The sequence below is a fragment of the Carassius carassius genome, chromosome 28, assembly GCF_963082965.1.
Source record: "Carassius carassius chromosome 28, fCarCar2.1, whole genome shotgun sequence".
NCBI classification, from domain to species: domain Eukaryota; kingdom Metazoa; phylum Chordata; class Actinopteri; order Cypriniformes; family Cyprinidae; genus Carassius; species Carassius carassius.
In genome coordinates, this window is record NC_081782.1 from 10,558,009 (window position 1) to 10,581,212 (window position 23,204).

At 41.8% G+C, this 23,204-nt stretch overlaps 1 protein-coding gene and 1 long non-coding RNA gene across 2 annotated transcripts; one reads left to right on the top strand and one right to left on the bottom strand.

The window, feature by feature from the left end:
• The first annotated feature begins 106 nt into the window (after positions 1-106).
• Positions 107-22,870, top strand: LOC132107920 (scavenger receptor class F member 1-like). The gene is made up of 11 exons (XM_059514275.1): positions 107-623; positions 15,741-15,799; positions 15,964-16,065; positions 17,928-18,459; positions 18,897-19,115; positions 20,429-20,557; positions 20,644-20,750; positions 20,837-20,954; positions 21,042-21,166; positions 21,245-21,373; positions 21,760-22,870. Exons 1-11 carry the CDS (start codon positions 523-525, stop codon positions 22,731-22,733), a joined length of 2,595 nt encoding a protein of 864 aa, XP_059370258.1. The 5' UTR covers positions 107-522; the 3' UTR covers positions 22,734-22,870.
• On the bottom strand, positions 20,554-21,588 carry LOC132107921 (uncharacterized). Its single transcript, XR_009424382.1, has 4 exons — positions 21,556-21,588; positions 21,232-21,462; positions 21,036-21,154; positions 20,554-20,935 (listed from the first exon to the last, which is right to left on the bottom strand). It is a non-coding gene; the product is annotated as an uncharacterized LOC132107921 (long non-coding RNA).
• Positions 22,871-23,204: the final 334 nt, after the last annotated feature.

The following is a 23,204-nucleotide window of genomic DNA, read 5'->3' on the forward strand; positions in this document are numbered from 1 at the left end:
TTGTCATTTTTTATTCACTCTCGTGTTCTTCCAACTTTGTATGATTTTCTTTTGTGGAACAAAAAAAGGAATATATTTTGAAGAATGTTGGGGTGAGAAATTGATGACGACGTTTTTTTTTTTTGGTGAACAACTTTTTTAATGAGCTGGCACTTTGCCCTCTTCAGTGCTATAAGGCTAAATAAAATCCAGAGTTGGTGTCTTGACATTTGTCTGTGTGTGATTTTCTTTTTTTGTATTTTAATATAAAAGGAATTGGTAAGGATGAGGAAATGTTGGCAGTCACATTGACCATTAAAAATACCCAACTCCTCCCACAAAATTCTTGGTTTTGTCTTTAAACAACCATTGGCTTACTGAATCAGAGGAAGTTGACTTTTCTTCCTCAGGAAACTTGCTTGATTTGTGAAGCCCATTTTGCTATAGGGACTGAACTGGATGGTGTCTGTTCTAAAAGTACAGAACTAACCTGTACTGGTGCTGTGGTATCAGAGGGGTCCGGTTTTGGTCGGTCCGGAGGGGATGGACACCTTTCTGACCTCATTTGGACTGATGCTCCTGTGTGTCCAATGCTCAGCTCAGAGACTCTCTCCGACCGGGAAAAACGTATGCTTCAGTGTCAGGTAGCTACTTAAGTATATTTGTTTCAGATAGTTCTCCATAAATTCTTCAGGAAAAATAGAACTAAATTTGTCACCTTTTGGCATTTAGTCATAGTACGTTATTTTTCCATACGGATTTTCGTATTTTCCGACCTCTGAGGGACGACCTAGCCTATGTGATTCACGTAGATCTGAGTTTTCTTCTTCTTCTTCTTCTTCTTCTTCTTCTTCTTCTTTTACATGATGAATGAAATCGTGCAAATGGCCTTTAGCAATAACCAAATAAACTGCGAAAAGACTGTTTTCCTTTCATAGGTCACTTCGATGCTGTGGTGACGTCACCGTATGGGAACACCTATCGGTGTGACGAATGTCTGAAGCCCTATACCATCCAGGCAATCCTATTGGCCAAATAGCGCTTGGCACTGCCCTACGCATGCGTAGGCATCGTATACCTGCGTGCCGCGCGCTATTTCCAGTGTTGTGCCAGTTCATACTTAAAAAGAACTAGCTCAAAGTTCAGTTCACACAGATGATAATGAACTAGTTCATGTTCATAGTTCATTTTTTTTTAAAAAATGAACTACGTTCACATATCTAAAAACGAACTAGTTCACGTTCATTTGTTAAATTCTTTTTAAGATAGGCCACTATCTTACTCAATAGAACCTCTTTACCATCCATTACCAGCTGCAAATCACTGCCACTCCAAAACTAATCAAAATTATTGTACCAATAAACAAGAGACAATTATTATAGCCAGGAGAAAAATAATGTTGAGATAGAGAATATATTTACCAATTAAATAATGTGTAATCATGATATGTAGAAATTGGAAAATACAAGGTGCAGTCAAGGTATACTGTATTTTCAGTGAAACTTTTATTTAGCAAGCATGAAAAAAATTACCCAGGACCCAGAAAAAGTATATTCAGGTTCAAAGGGAAAAGATCAGTCTACTGACAAAAATCCAGCATATTCTGAACGGCAGTAACTATGTAAACCAGACCAAAGTAGTCATGTACTGTAATGTCAAATTAGCTTGGGCTTACCCTGCTCAATGTGCAATACTCAACCAACACATTTTCACACCTTCAAAAAGAAGTAAACATTGAATAAACGATGAAAATGCCATTTACATTCATTTAAAATAAAACATCTTCCTGATTATCCAACAAAATCTTATAATAAAACATCTTCCTGATTATCCAACAAAATCTTCCTGATTATATTTGTCTAAAGAAAATGAACAGCTAGCAGCTGAACAACTTAACTTAAGATGACCTTACCCTGCTCAATGTGAAATACTGGACCAACACATTCTAGCATCCTCAAAAGACAGTAAACAGTGAGTAAACAATGACAATGCCATTTACATTCATTAATATTTTTTTTTCTAACTCTTCCTGACTTATATTTGTCCAAATGAATTGAATAGCTCTGAAAACTGAAAATTATACAGCATATAGCTCTAATAAACAAACATTGCATTCAATTTCAGATGCTGGATTTATCTGTACAAAAAACTTTTTGACATTTTTCCCCTGCGTGGAACGATCGAGGCTAACAGCAATCTCAACAACAACAAGCGCGCAAGTCATGTGTCACAAACATTAAACACTACACAAACAGTCATTTTTTTTTTCATTTAGGCAATTAATTTTAGTGACACAGTAGGTGCCGGATCCAATGTCGGAGGTGACGGAACATGTTCCGGCTTAAATTAAGCCCTGGTAAAACCTGACTTTTCAAATGAGCGTGAACGTGAACTGCACGTGCTGTTCATTCCTGCCAGAGTGAGCGCCGCTCTCGTTCACGTTCATTGTATGAAAAGTGATTCGTTCAGTTCAGCGTTCTGCGAAAATATGAACGCGTTCAGTGAATGTCGTTCATTGAACGCGTTCATGCACAACACTGGCTATTTCACTCAGATTTAATTTCCTCCAGGAAAGCGAATCATCTGTGCACTAAGGAAACCATCTCGCGTTCTCAGCGTTTTTTTCTTCGAGTAGTGTTCAACTCCTCTTCGCGGATGCGATGAGTCAATGAAAGGTAAGAGCCGTATAATGGGTTTATCATGGGGAGGCACTCATGAGAGGTTCGTTTAGCAGCCTCTCTACATGTTCTCTCCGTGATAGCCTACGGCTACAGTTCTGCGCTCTGGAGTGTATTTTCTATAGGTCGCCTCGCGTCTAACCCCCACCGTTACGCTTCTGCGGTCGCCGAGGCGCCGCACGAGATGGTGGTTTGGGGCGATGTGTGCGGCTTGGACTATGAATACAGTGATGCGCTGGAGTTTTTTCCACTTTGCTCGCTCTCCCCCACTCGAGTGTGTTAATCATCAGATTTGCTTTTACAAACTATGTTTGTCCACCGCGGCTTCGGACTGGCCGGCACATGCGTTTCTCTCCCTCCGAGTGGACAGGAGAAACGCGCCTCCCCTTCCTCAGTGAGCTGTTGAATGTGGTTACCCGCGTGGTGGATAAACTATCCCCCCCGTGAGCCGCTACCCTTCTTCACGGACCTCCACCAAGAGGTTTCGAGGTCCTGGAAGCAGCCTTAATCAGCGGCCTTAAGTCTCGTCAAAGGCGTGTCGAGTTGCGTCTAATCTCGGCAAATTTACTACACTTGATGGCGGTTCTCAACGAGAAAGATATTACAACCGGAGGCTGTGAAAAAGCTGCGGGGGCAACAGATTTGGCGCTAAGTGCTACCAAACATACTGCCCGAGCAGTGAACCGTTCTATGATGGGGATGTTAACGGTCGAGCACCACCTTGGCTAATCTCGCCGACATTACAGAAAACCTGAGTTGGACGGCAAAAGCCTCTCGTCCTCAATCCCCTTACAGCAGTTCCTATACTTCGGCTGTTCGTCAGGGACTGTGCCCTCCACTAGAGAGTGCTGTTGGACTGCTAACGCACATCCAACCCTTTCACTGCAGTCCCCACGCTCTTACATTGACTGTCTCACAGCAAAGGCACCTTGAGCATTATTGGATTGAGCTATCACTTGAGCGCCCCCTCAGACACTCTGCACAATCCAGCCATCAGAGTTTGAAGGAAGGCACAAGAGGCTGACAAAGACGGCCAGTTTATGACGGCTCACACAGCTGCCGCATTCTTGCTAGCGGTGTGGCCCGATGTTTATCTTGTTGGATTAAATCCTGCCGTGGATACGCTTCAGGATTAGACACAACGAAACGTAGTGACTTTGACACATGTGCTTTCCTTGCTTACGGACGCTGTGAGCTTTCCGTGCTCGGACGTTAATGCACGTGGGAACGCTGCAGGCGGAGGCTTGGAAGCCACTACGTTTTATGGGCCGCAGGGTAGCGCTTGCCTGGCATTTTCACTATGGGTGTTATGCACAATTCGTCATGGATACACCATTTCATTTCAGAAAGGACCGCCTCTTTGCCGTGGAAATCTTCCCATGGTTTATAACCATATCGTGGTGCTGTGGCAGGAGCATCTCTGCGGGGAATATCGGCTATAAAAGTAGACCCCTCTCAGATGGAGTCAGGTTTTACAGCCGCTATTTTGGTAAAATAAATAAAAGTGACGATTTACGCCGTTTGAATCTTGCACTCAAGATGAGCAAAATCAAGATGTTAACGGTAAAGTCTATTCTGTCTCAGATTCAACCAAACAGTTGGTTGGTCACGATCGATCTGAAGGATGCATATTTTCATATTCAGATCATCAAGAGACACAGGAAGTTCCTCAGATTCGCTTTAGAGGGCAAAGCGTATCAATACTGTGTTCTTCTTTTGGCTTAGCCTTGGCTCATCGAGTATTTTCGAAACGCATGGACGCAGTTCTGGCCCCGTTGCGGCTCCAGGGCGTTCATGTATTGAATTGCCTGGACGATTGGCTGGTGTTAGCACAACCGCAGACTTAAGAACACTCCCATCGGGATCTTGTGCTGAATCATCTAAACAGCCTGGGCTTATGCACGAATTTCTAGAAGAGTGTTTTAATTCCCTCTCAGCGGATAACCTTCTGGGAATAGACTTGGACTCTCGTGCGATGACAGCAAGACTATCTCTCCCGCACACTCAGTCTCTCGCATCATGCGTGCGTCACTTCAAGTGGGTCGCACAGTGACGGTGAGTTTGTGCCTCAGACTTTTAGGTCTAATGGCAGCGGCATCCCCTGTAATCCGTCTGGGCTTACTTCATATGCGCCCTTTTCAGTGGTGGATGACAAGCTGGAACATTTCACCCCGTTGTCTTCCGCATCGGACGATTTCGGTGACACGGAGGTGTGTTATGTCAATAAGACAATGGATGTCAACCGAATTTCTTCTAGCTGGAGTTCGGCTGGGGATTTGTGCTTCCCGAGAGACTTTCACGACGGACGCGTCTTTGACCGGTTGGGGAGCTGTTTGTCAAGGGCGCCCCTTGTTGCCATATAAACAGGTTGGAATTACTGGCGGTTTTTCTAGCTCTCCAGTATTTCTCGAATCTGCTGATCGGCCGTCATGTACTACTCCGGTCAGACAACATAGCGGTTGTGTCGTATCTGAATCATCAAGGAGGATTACACTCTCGCCCCCTGTGCAGGCTGGCGAGAAATATTCTTCTTTGGTCTCAGAACAGATTTCTGTCGATCCGAGCGGTTCATGTCCCCGGACGTTTGAACTTCGGAGCAGATTTGCTATCCAGACAGACTCTGGAGCAGGGCGAATGGAGGTTGCACCCCCAAACAGTGCCTTTTATGGAAAATATTTGGAGAAGCAAGAGTGGACTTATTCGCATGACTACGCATTGCCCGCTGTGGTTCTCCCTATGCCCTCCATCCCGTAGGCTTGGATGCGTTAGCTCACAATTGGCCCAGAACCAGCTTGTATGCTTTTCCCCCGATTCGTCTAATTCCAGCGGTATTATCCAGGATACGGCTGGACAGAGTGGAGCAGCTGCTGCTGGTGGCTCCGTGGTGGCCCACACAACTGTGGTTTGCGGACCTGGTCAGTCTGTTAGCGGGCTCTCCATGGGAGATTCCCCTCAGACAGGACTTACTATCGCAAGCACAGGGATGATTTGGCACCCAAGGCCAGATCTATGGAAGCTGTGGGTGTGGCCTCTGAGCGGAGTGAGTTAATATGTCCCGGTCTTTCTGTTGAAACCACCGAGACTATAATGAATTCTAGGGCAGCTTCTACGAGACGCTTATATGCTTTCAAATGGAAACTGTTTATGACCTGGTATGGAATTCGTAATATGGATCCGGTTTACTGCCCAGTGGCTTCAGTACGGACTTCAAGTGGCTTCAAGGAACCCCTGTGCGAGTTCCTTCATGGGATTTATCCATTGTGTTGCAAGGTCTATCAAGGCATCCGTTTGAGCCCTTTGAAACTATACCGGATAAAATCCTGACTTTAAAGACAGTTCTTCTTGTGGCTTTATCCTCCCTCAAGAGAGTTGGGGATTTACAGACTCTTTCTGTTTCGCCCTCGTGCATGGATTTTGCACCAGGCTCTGTGAAAGTATTGCTGTGACCGAGGTCTAATTATGTCCCTAAGGTCGCTTCGAACCCTTTTCACTTTCAACAAGTAGTCTTGGAGGCCTTACCCCTTGCAGAGGCGGGGTCAGGAGATCTGAGTCTTTGCCCTGTCAGAGCACTGAAGACTTATGTTGATCGAACAGCTCCATGGCGTGAGTCCGACCAGCTTTGTCTGTTAGGACACAAAATAGAGGCCATGCTGTCACAAAGCAGCGCATGTCCCATTTGCTGGTGGAGACTATATCTTTAGCCTATGAGGCGCGCGGACTCGCTTCGCCCTTAGGAGTTAGAGCTCATTCCACGAGAGCAGTGGCTTCATCACAAGCTTTCTCAGTGGTTCTTCTATATATGATGTCTGTGCTGCTGCAAGATGTTCCTCACCGAGCACTATTGTTAAGTTTTACAGTCTGGATGTGAGGATGGCTCCTGGCTCCCGGGTTCTGTCCGCTTGAGCAGATGCTTTCCTTGGATTCCAACTGTCAGGTACGTCAGGCGTTATGGTATAGGGTTCCCATACGGTGACGTCACCGCAGCATCGATGTGACCTATGAAAGGGAACATCTTGGTTACGTATGTAACCACGGTTCCCTGAATAGGGAACGAGATGCTCCGGTCCCGGCCGTTCCATACCTTGATAGCATTTCTTCAGTTCATGAAATCTGAGCAAAATAGCCCGCGGCACGCAGGTATACGATGCGTACGCATGTGTAGGGCGGTGCCAAGCGCTATTTGGCCAATAGGATTGCCGGGATGGTATAGGGCTTCAGACATTCGTCACACCGAGAGGTGTTCCCATACGGTGACGTCACCGCAGCATCTCGTTCCCTATTCAGGGAACCGTGGTTACATACGTAACCGAGATGTTTCTAAACCATTATGGACGGAATGGCTGTACGAGCTCGCCGTCTGCAGGACAGTTCAAAGCATTCAGATGATTCACATCGACAAAAGCAAGCAGAATCAGACTTTTTATAAATGGCGATGAGAATCTGAGATTGCTTTGTGCTGTCATAAAACTCGCAACGGTTGTGATGTAATTATATAATAGGCTCTAGTCTGACGTGCTACACCCCTGCTGTACTGTACAGTACTGTTTTTAGTTTCGATTCACCGTCAGTCCTAGCTGCGCTTTGTTTGAGACGCTTTAATTTGCATTTGAGAACGCAACATTCGTCATTAGAAACGTTTATAAATCTGTTGCGGTTTACAAAGAGAAGTTTCAGTGTCACATAATCCTTCAGAAATTATTCTAATATGCTGATTTGCTGCTCAAGAAACATTTCTCATTATCATCTGTAAAGGCCAACAGAGTAGTTAAGCACTATTTTTATTTTAGCTACGCTATAAGGTTTTATCATTACGGTATCAGACTTTTATTTTGATAACCAAAGAAACCGGAAGTATGGTGACGGAAACGTAACTGGCAAACGGCGCAAAGGACGAAAGGAAAGTCTGAAAAGGTTCACGGTTAAAAACAGTAAAAGGCCACGGAGAAACAGTTAAAACTGCAAGGTTTAGCTTCGGTCAATTGGGGAACAAGGTTGGTATAGTTAATAAGAAATATATTTGAGTTACTTGAAATGTTTATTGTAAAATGTATAATTTGGTAATGCTATCGGATTGAAACTAATGTAATGAGCTGTGTAGCGTTCGAAATGTGATGGTAATGCATGGTTTATTTGTTTGTTACTCAGCTCTTACGTTGGTTGATGACACGGACGGCAATAAAAGTCATTTTAACCATCAGTTCTGGCCTTCTCAATATTGACTGGATGCTACAGTAAGAGCTTGACCATCGCCACGCGCTGCACAACGGGGCCACAAGATCTAACGGCAATACCCGTGACGTCCAGCGGATGGCAGAAGTAGGTCAGAAAATAAAACATTTCAACGAAAAGTGCTCAAAATGGAAGAATCACAGGCTGCTTCAGTAAGTCAAATGGACATAAATGAACAGATCACAAATTTACAACAAGAAATTCAAGATTTAAAAGACTTACTTAAAGACGAAAGTGAGGATAGACAAAGCATTAAAGATTCAATCACATGCAAAGAACAAATCTTAACAGAGCTTCAAGACAAAGCTCAAAGCATGTCAAAGTTGCCAAGACGTTCTGAAAGAGTTAAAGTTCAAACGGAAAGGATGATATCATTCCAAAAGGAAGAAATTAGTAAAAAGGAAAAAAGACTAATAACTCTTTATGAACAATGGAAAACACAGGTACGCGAAACAAGAGAAAGGTTAAAGTTAGATATCACAGACCAGGAGATGTCAGAACTCGCAGATATAACAGAGCAAAAGAAAGATGATATATTGAAGTTATATTCAGGAATAAGAAACCAAATGGCACCATCATCTGACATAAGGAGAAAGATGGATGGATGCGATGTAATAACTCATGACATCGTAAGGATAATTCTGGAAAGATTAAGTGGTGTTGATGAGGATTTTGATGCAGAGCGTGAAAGAACTCGTTTACGTGGACTTTTAGAGCACGACTACGCCCAGTCCATATACGGCTCAACCGCAGCATCAAATCGCAGCCAACGGTCCTCAGCTTCACAGCTCACAGCAAAACGAGCCGACGCAGCAGCAGAGCTAGCTGCAAAGGAGGCTGAATATGAGATCGTACTAGAGAAACAAAGACAACAGGAAAGGATAAAAGCTCTAGAGGAGGAGCACAAGAAACAAATGGCAGCTCAAACATCCGAGTTGGAACGCTTGAAAGCACAGAAGGACGTGAAAGCAGCTCGAGCCAGGTTTGAAGCATATGACAGAGAGTTATCACAGGTGGATGATGTACAGTCAATTAAAGGTGAACAGGTGAGCCCATACGGTGAGCCCATACTTCACACCCAAACAGCCCACACCAGCACTCTCTTTCATTCCTGTGCAAACAGCTCCCCCTAGTGTCACTCAACTAGCTCAAGCAGTGCAGGACAGCATTAAACTGAACAGACTTCCCACGCCAGAACCAACAGTGTTCAGTGGCGAACCAATAAGCTTTATTGAATGGAAATCCACGTTCATATCACTGATTGAACAAAGGGGCATCTCAGCGGCAGACAAGTTGTACTATTTGAAAAGATACGTAACGGGCCCAGCTCGAAAATGCCTTGAAGGGACTTTCTTTAGAAATGATGAGGAGGCTTACAAGGACGCTTGGGACAAACTAAACCAAAGGTACGGCCAGCCATTCGTGATTCAGAAGGCATTTAGAGAAAGGCTATCAAACTGGCCTAAAGTGCAGTCTAGAGATGCTGATGGACTAAGGGCATTTGCAGATTTCATAAATGCATGCATGCTTGCAATGCCTCATGTAAAGGGGCTACAAGTACTCAATGACAGCGAAGAAAACCAAAAACTGTTGCACAAACTACCAGACTGGATAAACGCGAGATGGAACAGGCAGGTAACAAAGACTTTAATGGAGGGCGTTGAGTTTCCAAGTTTTATTGCCTTTGCCTCCTTCCTCTCATTAGAAGCTGAAGTCGCCTGCAACCCAGTCACCTCCGTTCATGCACTTCGCTGCGCTGAAACAAACAGCGACAGAAGGAACACAAAGGAAATCAAAAGAAACAAGGCAAGTGTATTTAACACAAACACAACTGAACAAAGTGATAAAAGGACAATAACAAAAGCACTTAACAGCTCTCCATGCTCGATGTGCCAAGGCACCCATCATCTTCACAAGTGCCCCGACCTCTTCAAAATGTCTCTAGAAAACAGAAAGAAGCATGTGAAAGACAATAGACTTTGTTATGGCTGTCTAAAACAAGGACACAGTGCTAAGGACTGCAAACGCCGCCTCACTTGTGAGACCTGCACAAAGCGACACCCGACATGTCTTCACGATGAAAATTACAGGAACGGTCTGCAAAGAAAAACACGTGCGAGCACAAACTATGCAGCCCAAGGTAGCTCACCTGAAACAGCAACAGCAACAGCCATGTCACTTAATGTTGCCAGATCTGAACAGTCAGTCAGCACCTCAATGATAGTTCCAGTGTGGCTGTCCACTACCACTAACCCACTCAAAGAAAAACTGGTCTATGCGTTATTAGACACACAGAGCGACACTGTATTCATTGATCAGGATGTCACACATGAGCTGCAGGCAGATGTTTGTCCAGTAAAGCTGAAATTAACTACTATGATGGGTAGAAATGCAGTTGTAAGCAGTGGAAAGGTGTCTGATCTCTTAGTGAGAGGCTATAACTCCGCCACAGTCATAAAGCTCCCTACTGCATACACAAAGAATTACATACCTGCTAACAGAGAACACATACCCACATGTGAAACAGCCAAACAGTGGAGTCATTTGCTACCGATCGTAGACGAGGTCCCTCCACTCCTCAGTTGTGAAGTAAGTCTCCTCATAGGTTATACTTGTCCTAGAGCTCTCGCACCCAAACAAGTAATCTTAGGCAAAGAAAATGAGCCCTATGCCATTCACACTGATTTGGGATGGAGTATAGTTGGCAACTCCACACCATGCAGCGAAACCGATTCGGCGAGCAGTCTCTGTCACCGAATCACTGTTAAAGAGATCCCTCCCTCCACTCCAGCTGATGCAATACGTGCTTTGGAGAGAGATTTCAAAGAGACTGACGGGAATGAAAAGACTGTGTCTCAAGAGGACTTAGTATTCCTTCAGAAACTCGAGCATGGCATAACACAAACTGAAAATGGACATTTCGAAATGCCATTACCATTTAAAGAAAGACCACAAATGCCCGATAACAGACAACTCGCTGAAACCAGGCTAAATCAGCTCAAACGCTAATTCATGAAAGATGAAAAATACAAAAGGGACTACATGAAGTACATGAGCGAGGGGATGCCGAAGAGACTGATGATAATGGACTGCCCGGAGAGACATGGTACATACCGCACCACGGAATCTATCATCCAAAGAAACCTGAGAGGTTGCGCGTGGTCTTCGACTGCTCTGCAAAACACAAGGGCACCTGTCTTAATGAGCATTTACTGAACGGTCCTGACATGATCAACAACCTAACTGGTGTGCTTGTGCGCTTCAGACAGCACCAAGTAGCTCTCATGTGCGACATTGAAAAAATGTTCCACCAGTTCCAAGTCAAAGAGAATGATCGCAACTACTTGTGCTTCGTATGGTGGAAAGACGAAGACATGAACAGCCAACCACAAGCATACAGGATGACAGTACACCTCTTTGGCGCCGTTTCATCACCCGGTTGTGCGAACTATGGACTCAAACGTTTAGCCAAAGAGAACAGTTCCACATATCCAGCTGGCTCACGGTTCGTAGCAAGAGACTTCTATGTAGACGACGGAGTCACCAGCGCAGAGACAGTAGAGGATGCTATACGACTGGCAAAGGAAGCACGCGAACTATGTGCAAAAGGTGGACTAAGGTTACATAAATTCGTGTCCAACAACTCTGAAGTCTTAAAAAGCATTCCAGCTTCAGAGCATGCAACAGATACAAGAACAAAGGACTTGACGTTTAATGAAACACAGACAGAAAGAGCACTTGGCATTTATTGGAATGTGGAAAAGGATTGCTTTACATTCAACATCACACTAAAAGACCAACCACCAACCAGGCGTGGCATCTTGTCCACAGTCGCAGCAATATACGACCCTCTTGGCTTCATTGCTCCCTATGTGCTAAAGGGAAAGGGGATTCTCCAAGAAATGTGTCGTCAAGGAACAAACTGGGACGACCCGCTACCTGAGCGTCTTAAGCCACGGTGGGAGTGCTGGAAAGGAGATCTACACAATCTAAAAAAGGTGCAAATCAGCAGATGTTATGTTCCTGCAGATTTTGGAGAAGTGGTAAAAGGAGAAGTACACCACTTTTCTGATGCAAGCACCACAGGGTATGGACAGTGTTCTTATCTCAGACTCATAAACAAAAGGGAAGATGTCCACTGTACCTTCATCATGGGCAAAGCACGCGTCTCTCCAACAAAGGTCAACACGATCCCAAGGTTAGAGCTTACCGCAGCCGCAGTATCAGTCGCTGTAAGTAACATGCTAAGAGAAGAGTTGCTCTATGAAAATGTTGAGGAGTTCTTCTGGACCGACTCAAAGGTCACTCTAGGATACATAAACAATGATGCGAGGCGGTTTCACACGTTTGTTGCTAATAGAGTGCAGAAAATCCGCAACAGTACCTCACCGCAACAATGGTTTTATGTGCCTACCAGTGAAAACCCAGCAGATATGGCATCCAGGGGCACATCTGTAAATGAACTGCTTTCATCTAATTGGCTCACAGGCCCTCACTTCCTGTGGGAAAAGAAAATACAGCTTCCAACAAAAGAGACCATTGTACTTACAGTAGGAGACCCAGAGGTGAGAAAGGTACAGACACTAAGCACAGAAACGGTTGAACATACAAGCCTTAGTGACCGTCTCACAAAGTTCTCTTTCTGGTCCCGTGCAGTCAGCGCAGTCGCACGTCTCAGACGATACGTGCTCAAAGACAAATCAAAGACACTCACAACTGTAACTGAAAGACAAAACACAGAAACGGTGATCATCAAGGACTTACAAAGACAAGCATATCAAAATGAAATAGAGACATTAAGCAAAGGCAAACAACTTCCAAAGAACAACAAAATGTACAACTTGGATGTTCTCTTGGACAAGGACAATGTGCTCAAGGTGGGAGGAAGGCTCCATCACTCATCTCTTCCCAGCTCATTTAAACATCCAACAATCATTCCCAGAGAACATCACGTCACAAAACTGATAATTGCTCACTGCCACGAAAGGGTCAATCATCAGGGAAAAGGGTTCACAATGAATGAGATACGATCCAATGGCTATTGGATTCCAAAGTTGAGTCAAACGGTTGCATCCTACATTCGCCAGTGTGTGTTTTGTCGGAAACAAAGGAGACCTGTGGAAGGACAAAAAATGAGAGACTTACCCACAGAAAGAATTGAACACTCTCCGCCTTTCACATACTGTGGTATGGACGTTTTTGGACCATTCCTGACCAAACAAGCAAGGAAAGAATATAAAAGGTATGGCCTTCTTTTCACATGCTTTTACTCACGTGCAATTCATGTCGAAATGTTAGAAGACCTATCAACGGACACCTTTATAAATGGACTCAGATGCTTTATCGCTCTAAGAGGCTCTGTCAGACAAATAAAATGCGATCAGGGTACTAACTTTGTGGGTGCCAAAAACGAAATGAGTGCAGCACAAGGTGAAATCGACACGGATAAACTGACAACCTTCCTTGCAGAAAAACAATGTGATTTTGTCCTAAACACACCTCATGCTAGTCACGCAGGTGGAGTATGGGAACGGCAGATACGTACGGTGAGAAACGTTCTTAATGCAACATTGGCTCTCACACCAGGTCGACTCACCGACTCTTCAATCAGAACCTTCTTGTATGAAGCAGCTTCTATAGTAAACAGCCGCCCCCTTACAACAGACAGTCTCAACGATCCAAGCAGTTTGGAGCCGCTAACTCCAAATCATCTTGTCACATTGAAAACCTCAACACCTCTGCCTCCCCCAGGACAGTTCGTTAAGGAGGACTTATATGCACAAAAATGATGGCGCCAAGTACAGTACTTGCTCGAACAATTTTGGAGCAGATGGAAAGGGGAGTACTTGCAAAACATAATGGTCAGACAAAGATGGCACAAGCCTAAAAGAAACATGCAAATAGGTGACATAGTAATGGACAAGGATGAAATGCAACCATGATCACAGTGGAAACTTGGTCGAATCTTGGACACTGTAAAAGATACAGATGGACTTGTCAGAAAGGTCAAAATAGGCTTTGCAGACAGAAATCTTACCAAAAGGGGTCAACGTGTGAACAAAATGTCTGTAGTAGAACGCCCAGTACATAAGTTAGTTCTGCTACTAGAAGATTGTGAAAGGTAAATCTACAATGCTTAAGTGTATTGAGATGTTGAAGTTACAGGTGTAACATGTTTACAAGATTATTTCTGTATTCTGGTTAAGTAACTTGAAGAAATTATTTGTGTTTTTATGTGTGTAACAGCAAATAATTTGGTGGGAGTGTAAAGGCCAACAGAGTAGTTAAGCACTATTTTTATTATAGCTACGCTATAAGGTTTTATTATTACGGTATCAGACTTTTATTTTGATAACCAAAGAAACCGGAAGTATGGTGACGGAAACGTAACTGGCAAACGGCGCAAAGGACGAAAGGAAAGTCTGAAAAGGTTCACGGTTAAAAACAGTAAAAGGCCACGGAGAAACAGTTAAAACTGCAAGGTTTAGCTTCGGTCAATTGGGGAACAAGATTGGTATAGTTAATAAGAAATATATTTGAGTTACTTGAAATGTTTATTGTAAAATGTATAATTTGGTAATGCTATCGGATTGAAACTAATGTAATGAGCTGTGTAGCGTTCGAAATGTGATGGTAATGCATGGTTTATTTGTTTGTTACTCAGCTCTTACGTTGGTTGATGACACGGACGGCAATAAAAGTCATTTTAACCATCAGTTCTGGCCTTCTCAATATTGACTGGATGCTACATCATCAATGTTAAAAACAGGTTTGCTGCTTAATATAATATAATATAATAAGATTTAAAAAAGAGAGACATTAATAATTTTATTCATTATGCATGAAAGTGCTAAAAAAGTGAGTGAAGACATTTAAAATGACTTCTATTTAATAAATGCATTAACAAATGTAATAAATATATTTTATAAATGCAAAAAAAAATGGTGTTCAGTAAACTTAATCTAAACAACATTCTGAAAATAAAGCGTATCATCATTTCCACACAAAATATGAAGCAGAAAAATGTTCCTGATTCCTGAAAATGATTTCTAAAAGATCATATGAAACTGACAACTGGAGTAATGAATGAAAATTCTGCTTTGCATCACAGGAATGAGTATGTTTTATAATATATTAAAATTGAAATGTTTTTTATTTTTTTTTACTTTGTGATAAAAAAAATAATTCAGCCTTGATGAGCAGAATATATATATTTCAAAATCATTAATAATTGTAATGTTTCCAAACTTTTGGCAGGTACTTTAATAATAATAAAAATTTTATTAATATTTTTTACAGTGTGTATTCAATTATACGGTTATCATGATTATTAAATGCTGCTTTTTTTACAGGACAATAGTATGTATTATTACAATATAAGATATGTATTTTAATGTGCTAAAATATATATTATTTAATAATAAGTGCTGGGGGCGTGGCTTGTGGGCGTGATTTGGGGTGTGGTCAGATTTTCCTGCTTTTTTTTTTGTCTCTAGCTGATCACATGCCTGAATGTGGATTACATAACCAAAATCATTTTAGAGTCTTAAAGGAATTTGACATTAAATGTTTTGAGGTCATCTTGAGATACTGTCAAGACATCTTTTGAAACTCTATGGTATTTGTCAGGACAAAACAAGACAAAAAGTATGAGACCTTTTTACTAAATTGTTTTTCACTCATTTCAGTCAAGGAGAAACAATTGGGATATTTAAGAGATGCTATTTGCGATTTGTCTTTTCTATGTGGTTTCTTAAATTATAAAATGTTGTCTTTTCGCTCTATAAACGTTTTATTTATTATGTCAACACAGATTCAATACATTCTATACTGTCTCCTATATTTTCTCAATAGGGATTATTCTACCATATGTTGTTCTGGATGGGGCCAGAACGGTGACGAATGCACTGTTGGTGAGTATTGATGCTATCTGTTGATGTACTTTAATAAAAAAATGGCACATTGTTGTTTTATTGATGACACAAAAGGCTTGCTTCCAGTGGGCCTGTAGATGTCAGCAGTTTTAAGCTGGGGTTTCATGTACTGTTGTGTGTGAAGTGTCTTTTTGTTTTCCCAGCCCTCTGTGAGGGAGAAAGGGCCTGTCTGCAGGATGAAGTGTGTGTTTATCCTGGACTTTGTCGATGTAAACCTGGGTTTTATGGGTACAAGTGCAAAACACGTGAGTAATATTGTTTGGACTTTGGGTTTCTGGTTTCAGGACTGTACAACTGTGTCTGGCCTTGAGGTTAGACATCCAAACAATAGTGTACTAGCAAGCCTGATATTGCTTTCTATAAACAATAATTATTATTCAGTAACTTACATTTTAAATACAATTATGCCAGTTACTTTGTCACTTTTTCCTCAGGTGAACAAAATAGTTACAAACAAATCCAAAGCAGAATCAGATCAAAAAGCTTTCCGAAACTTTGAATACATTTCTTTCCAACTGATTCATTGTTTCGATTAGAAAAGCGGAAAACACACAGACTTGCAGAACCTGCTGGTCAAAACTGCACAAATGTACAGAAAATTCATTGCCAAAACAATTGCAAATGTTTTCATAAAAGAACAATCTATTAAATGTCTATGAATAATTAAATATTTAAGTATTAAATATGAAGTTTCTGTAAAATGTGTGTTCTTTTATTAATAAGTGGTGCTTTGTGTGTTACTGCTTGGCAAACCAGGGCAATTAGAATCAATTAAATATACACTTACCTAAAGGATTATTAGGAACACCTGTTCAATTTCTCATTAATGCAATTATCTAATCAACCAATCACATGGCAGTTGCTTCAATGCATTTAGGGGTGTGGTCCTGGTCAAGACAATCTCCTGAACTGAATGTCAGAATGGGAAAGAAAGGTGATTTAAGCAACTTTGAGCGTGACATGGTTGTTGTTGCCAGACGGACTGGTCTGAGTATTTCACAATCTGCTCAGTTACTGGGATTTTCACGCACAACCATTTCTAGGGTTCACAAATAATGGTGTGAAAAGGGAAAAACATCCAGTATGTGGCAGTCCTGTGGGCGAAAATGCCTTGTTGATGCTAGAGGTCAGAGGAGTGATTCAAGCTGATAGAAAAGCAACTTTCCTACAAATAGGAAAAAGAGGCTACAATTTGCACGAGCTCACCAAAATTGGACAGTTGAAGACTGGAAAAATGTTGCCTGGTCTGATGAGTCTCAATTTCCGTTGAGACATTCAGATGGTAGAGTCAGAATTTGGCGTAAACAGAATGAGAACATGGATCCATCATGCCTTATTACCACTGTGCAGGCTGGTGGTGGTGGTGTAATGGTGTGGGGGATGTTTTCTTGGCACACTTTAGGCCCCTTAGTGCCAATTGGGCATCATTTAAATGCCACTGCCTACCTGAGCATTGTTTCTGACCACATCCATCTCTTTATGACCACCATGTACCCATCCTCTAGTGGCTACTTCAAGCAGGATAATGCACCATGTCACAAAGCTCGAAACATAATATGGTTTCTTGAACATGACATTGAGTTCACTGTACTAAAATGGCTCCCACAGTCACCAGATCTCAACCCAATAGAGCATCTTTGGGATGTGGTGGAACGGGAGCTTCGTGCCCTGGATGTGCATCCCACAAATCTCCATCAACTGCAAGATGCTTTCCTATCAATATGGGCCAACATTTCTAAAGAATGCTTTCAGCACCTTGTTGAATCAATGCCACGTAGAATTAAGGCAGTTCTGAGGGCGAAAGGGGGTCAAACACAGTATTAGTATGGTGTTCCTAATAATCCTTTAGGTGAGTGTAATTCTTTCATTTTGTACATGCATTAAGTATTAAAATTCATTGAATGAATTAAAAATGAACCTAAATTATAAAACTAACATGAGATCACTTAAAATCATTAACGATTAGACATTCAGTCACAAGATAAACGATGGTTGCCTCATTTATTAAAATCACATGATTTAGCAAGAGAAAAGCAGCAAACTGATTCAAGAATATCAGTTTATATGCATATCTATTATGGATCTGAATTTTTTTTATTCTTTACAGCTTGTCCTCCTGAATTTTGGGGGCCGGATTGTCGAGAGCTCTGTCCCTGTCACCCTCATGGGCTCTGTGACCCAGTCACTGGTGAGTGCTCATGCCTACCCAACCGCTGGGGCAACCTGTGCCAAAACAGCTGCAAATGTGGACACCATGGAAAATGTGACCCTGTCTATGGCAACTGCACCTGTGGGGAAGGCTGGTGGATGTCCACTTGCTCTAAACCCTGTCAGTGCCACCTTGCAACCTCCACTTGTGATCAAGCCACGGGGCGCTGTCTGTGTGCCAAAGGCTATTGGGGCCAAAAGTGCAGACTGCAATGCAACTGCTATGTGTCCCCTTGCCAGCAGCGCACAGGGGCCTGTCAGTGCCACCATGGCTGGTGGGGCCCGTCCTGTGATCGCCGTTGCATTTGTAATTTTAGCCATGCTGACTGTGACACGCGAACTGGCACCTGTCTGTGCTACCCAGGTTACAAAGAGCCTTTTTGCAATGAGCCTTGTGACAGTGGAAAGTATGGTGAAGGTTGTAGGAGAAGGTTAGTAAAAATTGGAAATTAAAGAATTAGTTTGTGTTGATTATTATTTTATTCAGAAAGAGTGCATTAAATGGATCCAGGTTTGATGCATTTGATTGAGGAAAGACAATAATGTTGTTATAAAATATTTCAATTTAAATAAATGCTGTTCTTTTGAACTTTCTATTCATCAATGAATCCATCATGAAAACAAATGTATCACAGTTTTCACAAAATTATTATACACCAAAAGTGTTTTCAACATTGATAATAATAAGAAATGTTTAACACTGATATGAAAGTATTAGAGATTAAAGCATGCAATTTTGTTAATTTGAGCATTTCTACATTATTTAAAGTTTTCTTTTAAATTGCTGTTTAATTATTCAGCAAAAGTAAACATTACTTTTTTAGTTCCTCCATGATTTCTGTTCTTATATCTGTGTGTGTGCATGTAGCTGTGGACACTGTGAAGGAGGCAGGTCTTGCTCTAAACAGGACGGCCTGTGTGATGCCTGTGCACCAGGGTGGAATGGCACTCGCTGTGACCAGCCGTGTCCTGAAGGTTATTATGGCCATCTCTGCCAAGAGGTTTGTCCGCGTTGCAGAAACATGGACCCTTGTGACACAGAAACTGGAGCGTGCTTACACTGTGATCCTGGTTGGACTGGACTGAGGTACAGATTTATTGGGATTCAGTTCTGAAAGGAAACACCCTATTGTCTAAGATACCATGGCAAACTGCAAAGGTCTAAAAAGACAGTTAAGAATGGCTGCACTTAAAGGTGTGGTAAGTGATTTCTGGTTGCCAATGTTATTTCAAATCACCGAAACAATCATGCCCCTTCCCCAAAAGGGTCTTGCTCATATTTTGATAGCTCCGCCCCACTCATACATACACAACCCAGGCAACAATTATGACACATGACCATATTCAAGCAAAAGCTAGCATATATTAGTTCTGTGGAACAAACCAAAACCAATGTTACTCACCTATCGAGAAGAAACAAATCAACCTCTGCATCCGATCGCAGGCCCTCCCGCTCCTTGAGTTCTCTCCAGCACTGGAAAGCTGATCTGATATTTACACGGGTCCTACTTCTTGCCTAATCATAAGCCTTCTTTTGTTCCGCAGATGTTTTGCACTTTTATTTTTTATCCGCCATCTCTATCTTTCTGTCGTCGCTCGGCTAATGTCTGTCCTGTGCACCGAGTGCTCTCTCATCACCATCATGAGTAGACACGCCCCTTATTACTGATTGGTTACAAGTTTGTTTTTTTACTCAGCTGACTCAGTTTTCTAAAGCATTTTTGAATAAACACATACCCCACCTTTAATCATATTAGATGATAGACCTTTGACCTACGATCTGAAAAGTGTTGTCTGATTCACAAATCAAATTACTCATATAAGCTAGTTCTTTTAAAGGAAACAACAACATACAGTATGACTCACAAATAAATGACTTTAAATTAGTTGATTCTTTTTATTGAATCAAAAAATACAAATAACCAATGTAGTCTGATTCATGAATGAATGACTCTTTTGAACTGGTTCAAAAATACAGTGCAACTAGTGTCCCATTCACAAATAAATGACTCTAATAAGCCAGTCTGAAACACTGCACGGCATAATTTACAGCATTAGAGAGAGTATATCTTTCATATTTAAGGAAAACTGACATCTGAAAATTTCCCAAATTAATAGGAACTGAATCATGACACTCTCTTGAGTCAAATTGAGCTCTTGTGAATCAGAACTGAACTAAATGAGAAAATATGCAAACACAATTTAACAATTTAAAGTTTAACAAACATTATCTACAGCAATGAAATTCATTTCAAGTGTGACTTAAGTGTCCATTTTTCGGCAAGTGTACATATTATATATTTTTTTCTTGTGTGTGTATAATCGAATCTTCTACATGCTAAGATACCTTAGATTTTCAGATCTTTTAGTTGACTATTTTGGGCTTCTCCTTCTCTACAGATGTGACAAACCCTGCACTGATGGTACATATGGAGATGGCTGTCATTTCCTGTGTAAAACCTGCCATCACGGCCACTGTGACCCTGTGACAGGAAGTTGCATTTGTCTTCCTGGCTTCCAGGGTGAGAGGTGAGGGTACAGTGGTATTTATAGGTTGTTTTAACCTTGGTGTAAGAGTCAAATAAGTCTCCCTCACTTTTCAATCTCTGTTGTAGCTGTAACAGCACATGTCCTCCTAACCTCTATGGCATCAACTGCTCCGCCACATGTCACTGTGGGAAGATTCATGCCTGTCATCCAGCCACAGGGGCTTGTCCAAACAGTATGTCCAGACACTACAAATGATTTTCACGGCTGGCATCCGCATCCCCTCTTATCTGTTTTTTTTTTTTTTGGTTTGTCTGCTAGGTAGCATGGCAGGTCTCTTAGCAGGGCTTTTGATTCCCTTGTGCATTTTAATACTTGCCTTGTTGTTCTGCTGCTGCTGCTGTTGCTGTTGTGGGCGGCCTGTCGAAGAGAAGGATGGGTATGAATTTGTTATTTGAAAGCTGATATAAAAATTATTATTATTTATCAAACAATAAGAAAATCTTCTGCTAAATCTGACCTCTAGAGTGGCGGTTGGAGATGGCAGTCCTGCGGTTCGCATGAAGCATCATGTTTATACTGTGCTGGCCAACATGGGTTCAGCAATGCCGTTCATTACTCTTTGGTCATCTAATTTGCCTAGGGTTACAGGTAATGTGCGGTTTCCACTTGCAGCCTGCATTTTGGTTTATATAAGTAGACTTTTAATGTTCTACGTTGTGTTTTTAGTCTCTCATCATGATCCTGAGCTCACATTTAACCACAGCTTCATTGAGCAGCCATCGTCCGGCTGGGTGATTGATTCATTTGAAACTGATGATGAAGGAGAGGCCATCTACTGTGAACCACCCAGGGAAGGTACAACATTATATTTCTAGTTTCAAACTCTTTCGGAGTTGTTTATATCCTGTAGTTAGGGCAGCAGCTAGAGTTTTGCTTTGGCTGTTCTATTTAGTTCATATTGTAAGCTGTGATATTTAATGTCATATTTTATTATAGGTTACATTTACTATATTAATAAATATAATATGAAAGAACACCAAGACTTTAAAGTTAAATGTAATTTGCACCAGACTACTGTTTGAAGGTTTTGGGTCAGTAAGATGTTTTTGAAAAAAGTCTTTTATACTCACCAAGGCTGTATTTATAAAAATATAAATAAATTTGCTGGAAAAAAACATACATTTGCGCCATATTCAACAGCAATATACTGATTCTTATTAAACGTGCTTCTCCTCACACAGATGTTCTTACTGTGGCCAGTGGAGAGCTTCAGGAGCTGAGCTCTAAGTGTAACTTCTTCCCTGGCCCATCAACCTTTAGCAGTGACGACATGTCACAGGATTTTGGTATCTCCAGCATTACCAAATCCAAACGCCCTTCAGTCTCTTTCGCAGAGGGCACAAAGTTCAGTTCTAAAGAGCACCGTAGCTCGACTCAAGACCTGCCAGGAACAAGTCGGAAAACCAAGGCCTGGGGCGTACTGATGATCTCTGCCCTGCAAGGAGGACAGGGAAACCACAGTGAAAAAGAAACAGAAAAAGGAGAGAAAAACAACGAGGAGACCATATCCTCTGAGGAGCAAGCAGCTGCATCTGAAACAACACAAACTGACTCGGAAAGAGACAGTCCTGGCCTCTTAAGAACTCTGCTTACTATGCCCAGTGGGAGACGACGTACACTTTCCAATACCAGGAACAATGCCCAACCATCTGTTAGCGGCCAGGATTCAGATTCAGAGAAGTTAACAACTTTATATGTAACTGTGGGTAAGACCCAAAAGATGGCTAAGCAAGAGCCCCCCTCAGAAGGGTCTGTTCAGCCCAAAGGAACGGGGCAGGCGATCGCCAAGCCACCGCGGAGGAAACTGGGAGCACAGGCCAGTGCGTGGAAGCAAACTACAGGGTCAAACCAGTCAGAGGTGGTCATGAGGAAACCTAGCCGCAGGAAGCACAATTTCCTCAGCTCTCCCTGCACAGCAGGGGCAACAGACTTTCCTCAGGAGAACTGCACCCCCAAGAGGCCATTATCCTTCAATTTAAAAAGTGTTCCAGAGAGCGATACACTCCATAGTTTGGTGGAACAAGACACTGGAGAAGTTTGTGAGAAAGACATCCTGACAGAGCACGCTTACGAGACTGAGGCTCTGTCTGATTCGGTCTCCACATCTTCAGAGATTATTATTAATGAAATAGTTGTGGACCAAGCAGAAAATTAGCAAAATTATGAGAAAGTTTATGTAAAGCATTCATAATATTCCTGAATCTTAAAGTTTACTATTTAAACGGCAATAGGTTTTGTTTTTAGTACTGTATGTAGGTTTTGTATAAACTGCATAAACATATATTATCTACATAGAAAATGTTTTTTTGTATATTCCCTATAATAGTTTATATTAAAACGTTACTTGACCTTTTTTTTTTTTTAAGTATTTTATCAATATGTTTCCCTCATAACTAAGTAACTGATTTAAAAGTTTAAGGTCAGTAAGATTTAATTCTTCTATTCTTCTATTTTAAATTAATACTATTATTCAGCAAGGATGCACGAATTTAAGCAAATGGTTTATTTATTTTTTTATAAATGCTGTTCTTTTGAACTATTGATCAAGAATCCTGAAAAAATATATCAAGGTTTCCACAAAAATATTAAGCAATACAACTATCTTCAATATGGATAATAATAAGAA

Excerpts from the sequence above, each read along its gene's own strand:
- LOC132107920 (XM_059514275.1), top strand. The coding sequence starts at position 523 with ATGGACACCTTTCTGACCTCATTTGGACTGATGCTCCTGTGTGTCCAA. Across the intron at positions 18,460-18,896 it reads GGTGAAGGTTGTAGGAGAAG|CTGTGGACACTGTGAAGGAG; the intron begins GTTAGTAAAAAT and ends GTGTGCATGTAG. Across the intron at positions 19,116-20,428 it reads CCTGGTTGGACTGGACTGAG|ATGTGACAAACCCTGCACTG; the intron begins GTACAGATTTAT and ends CCTTCTCTACAG.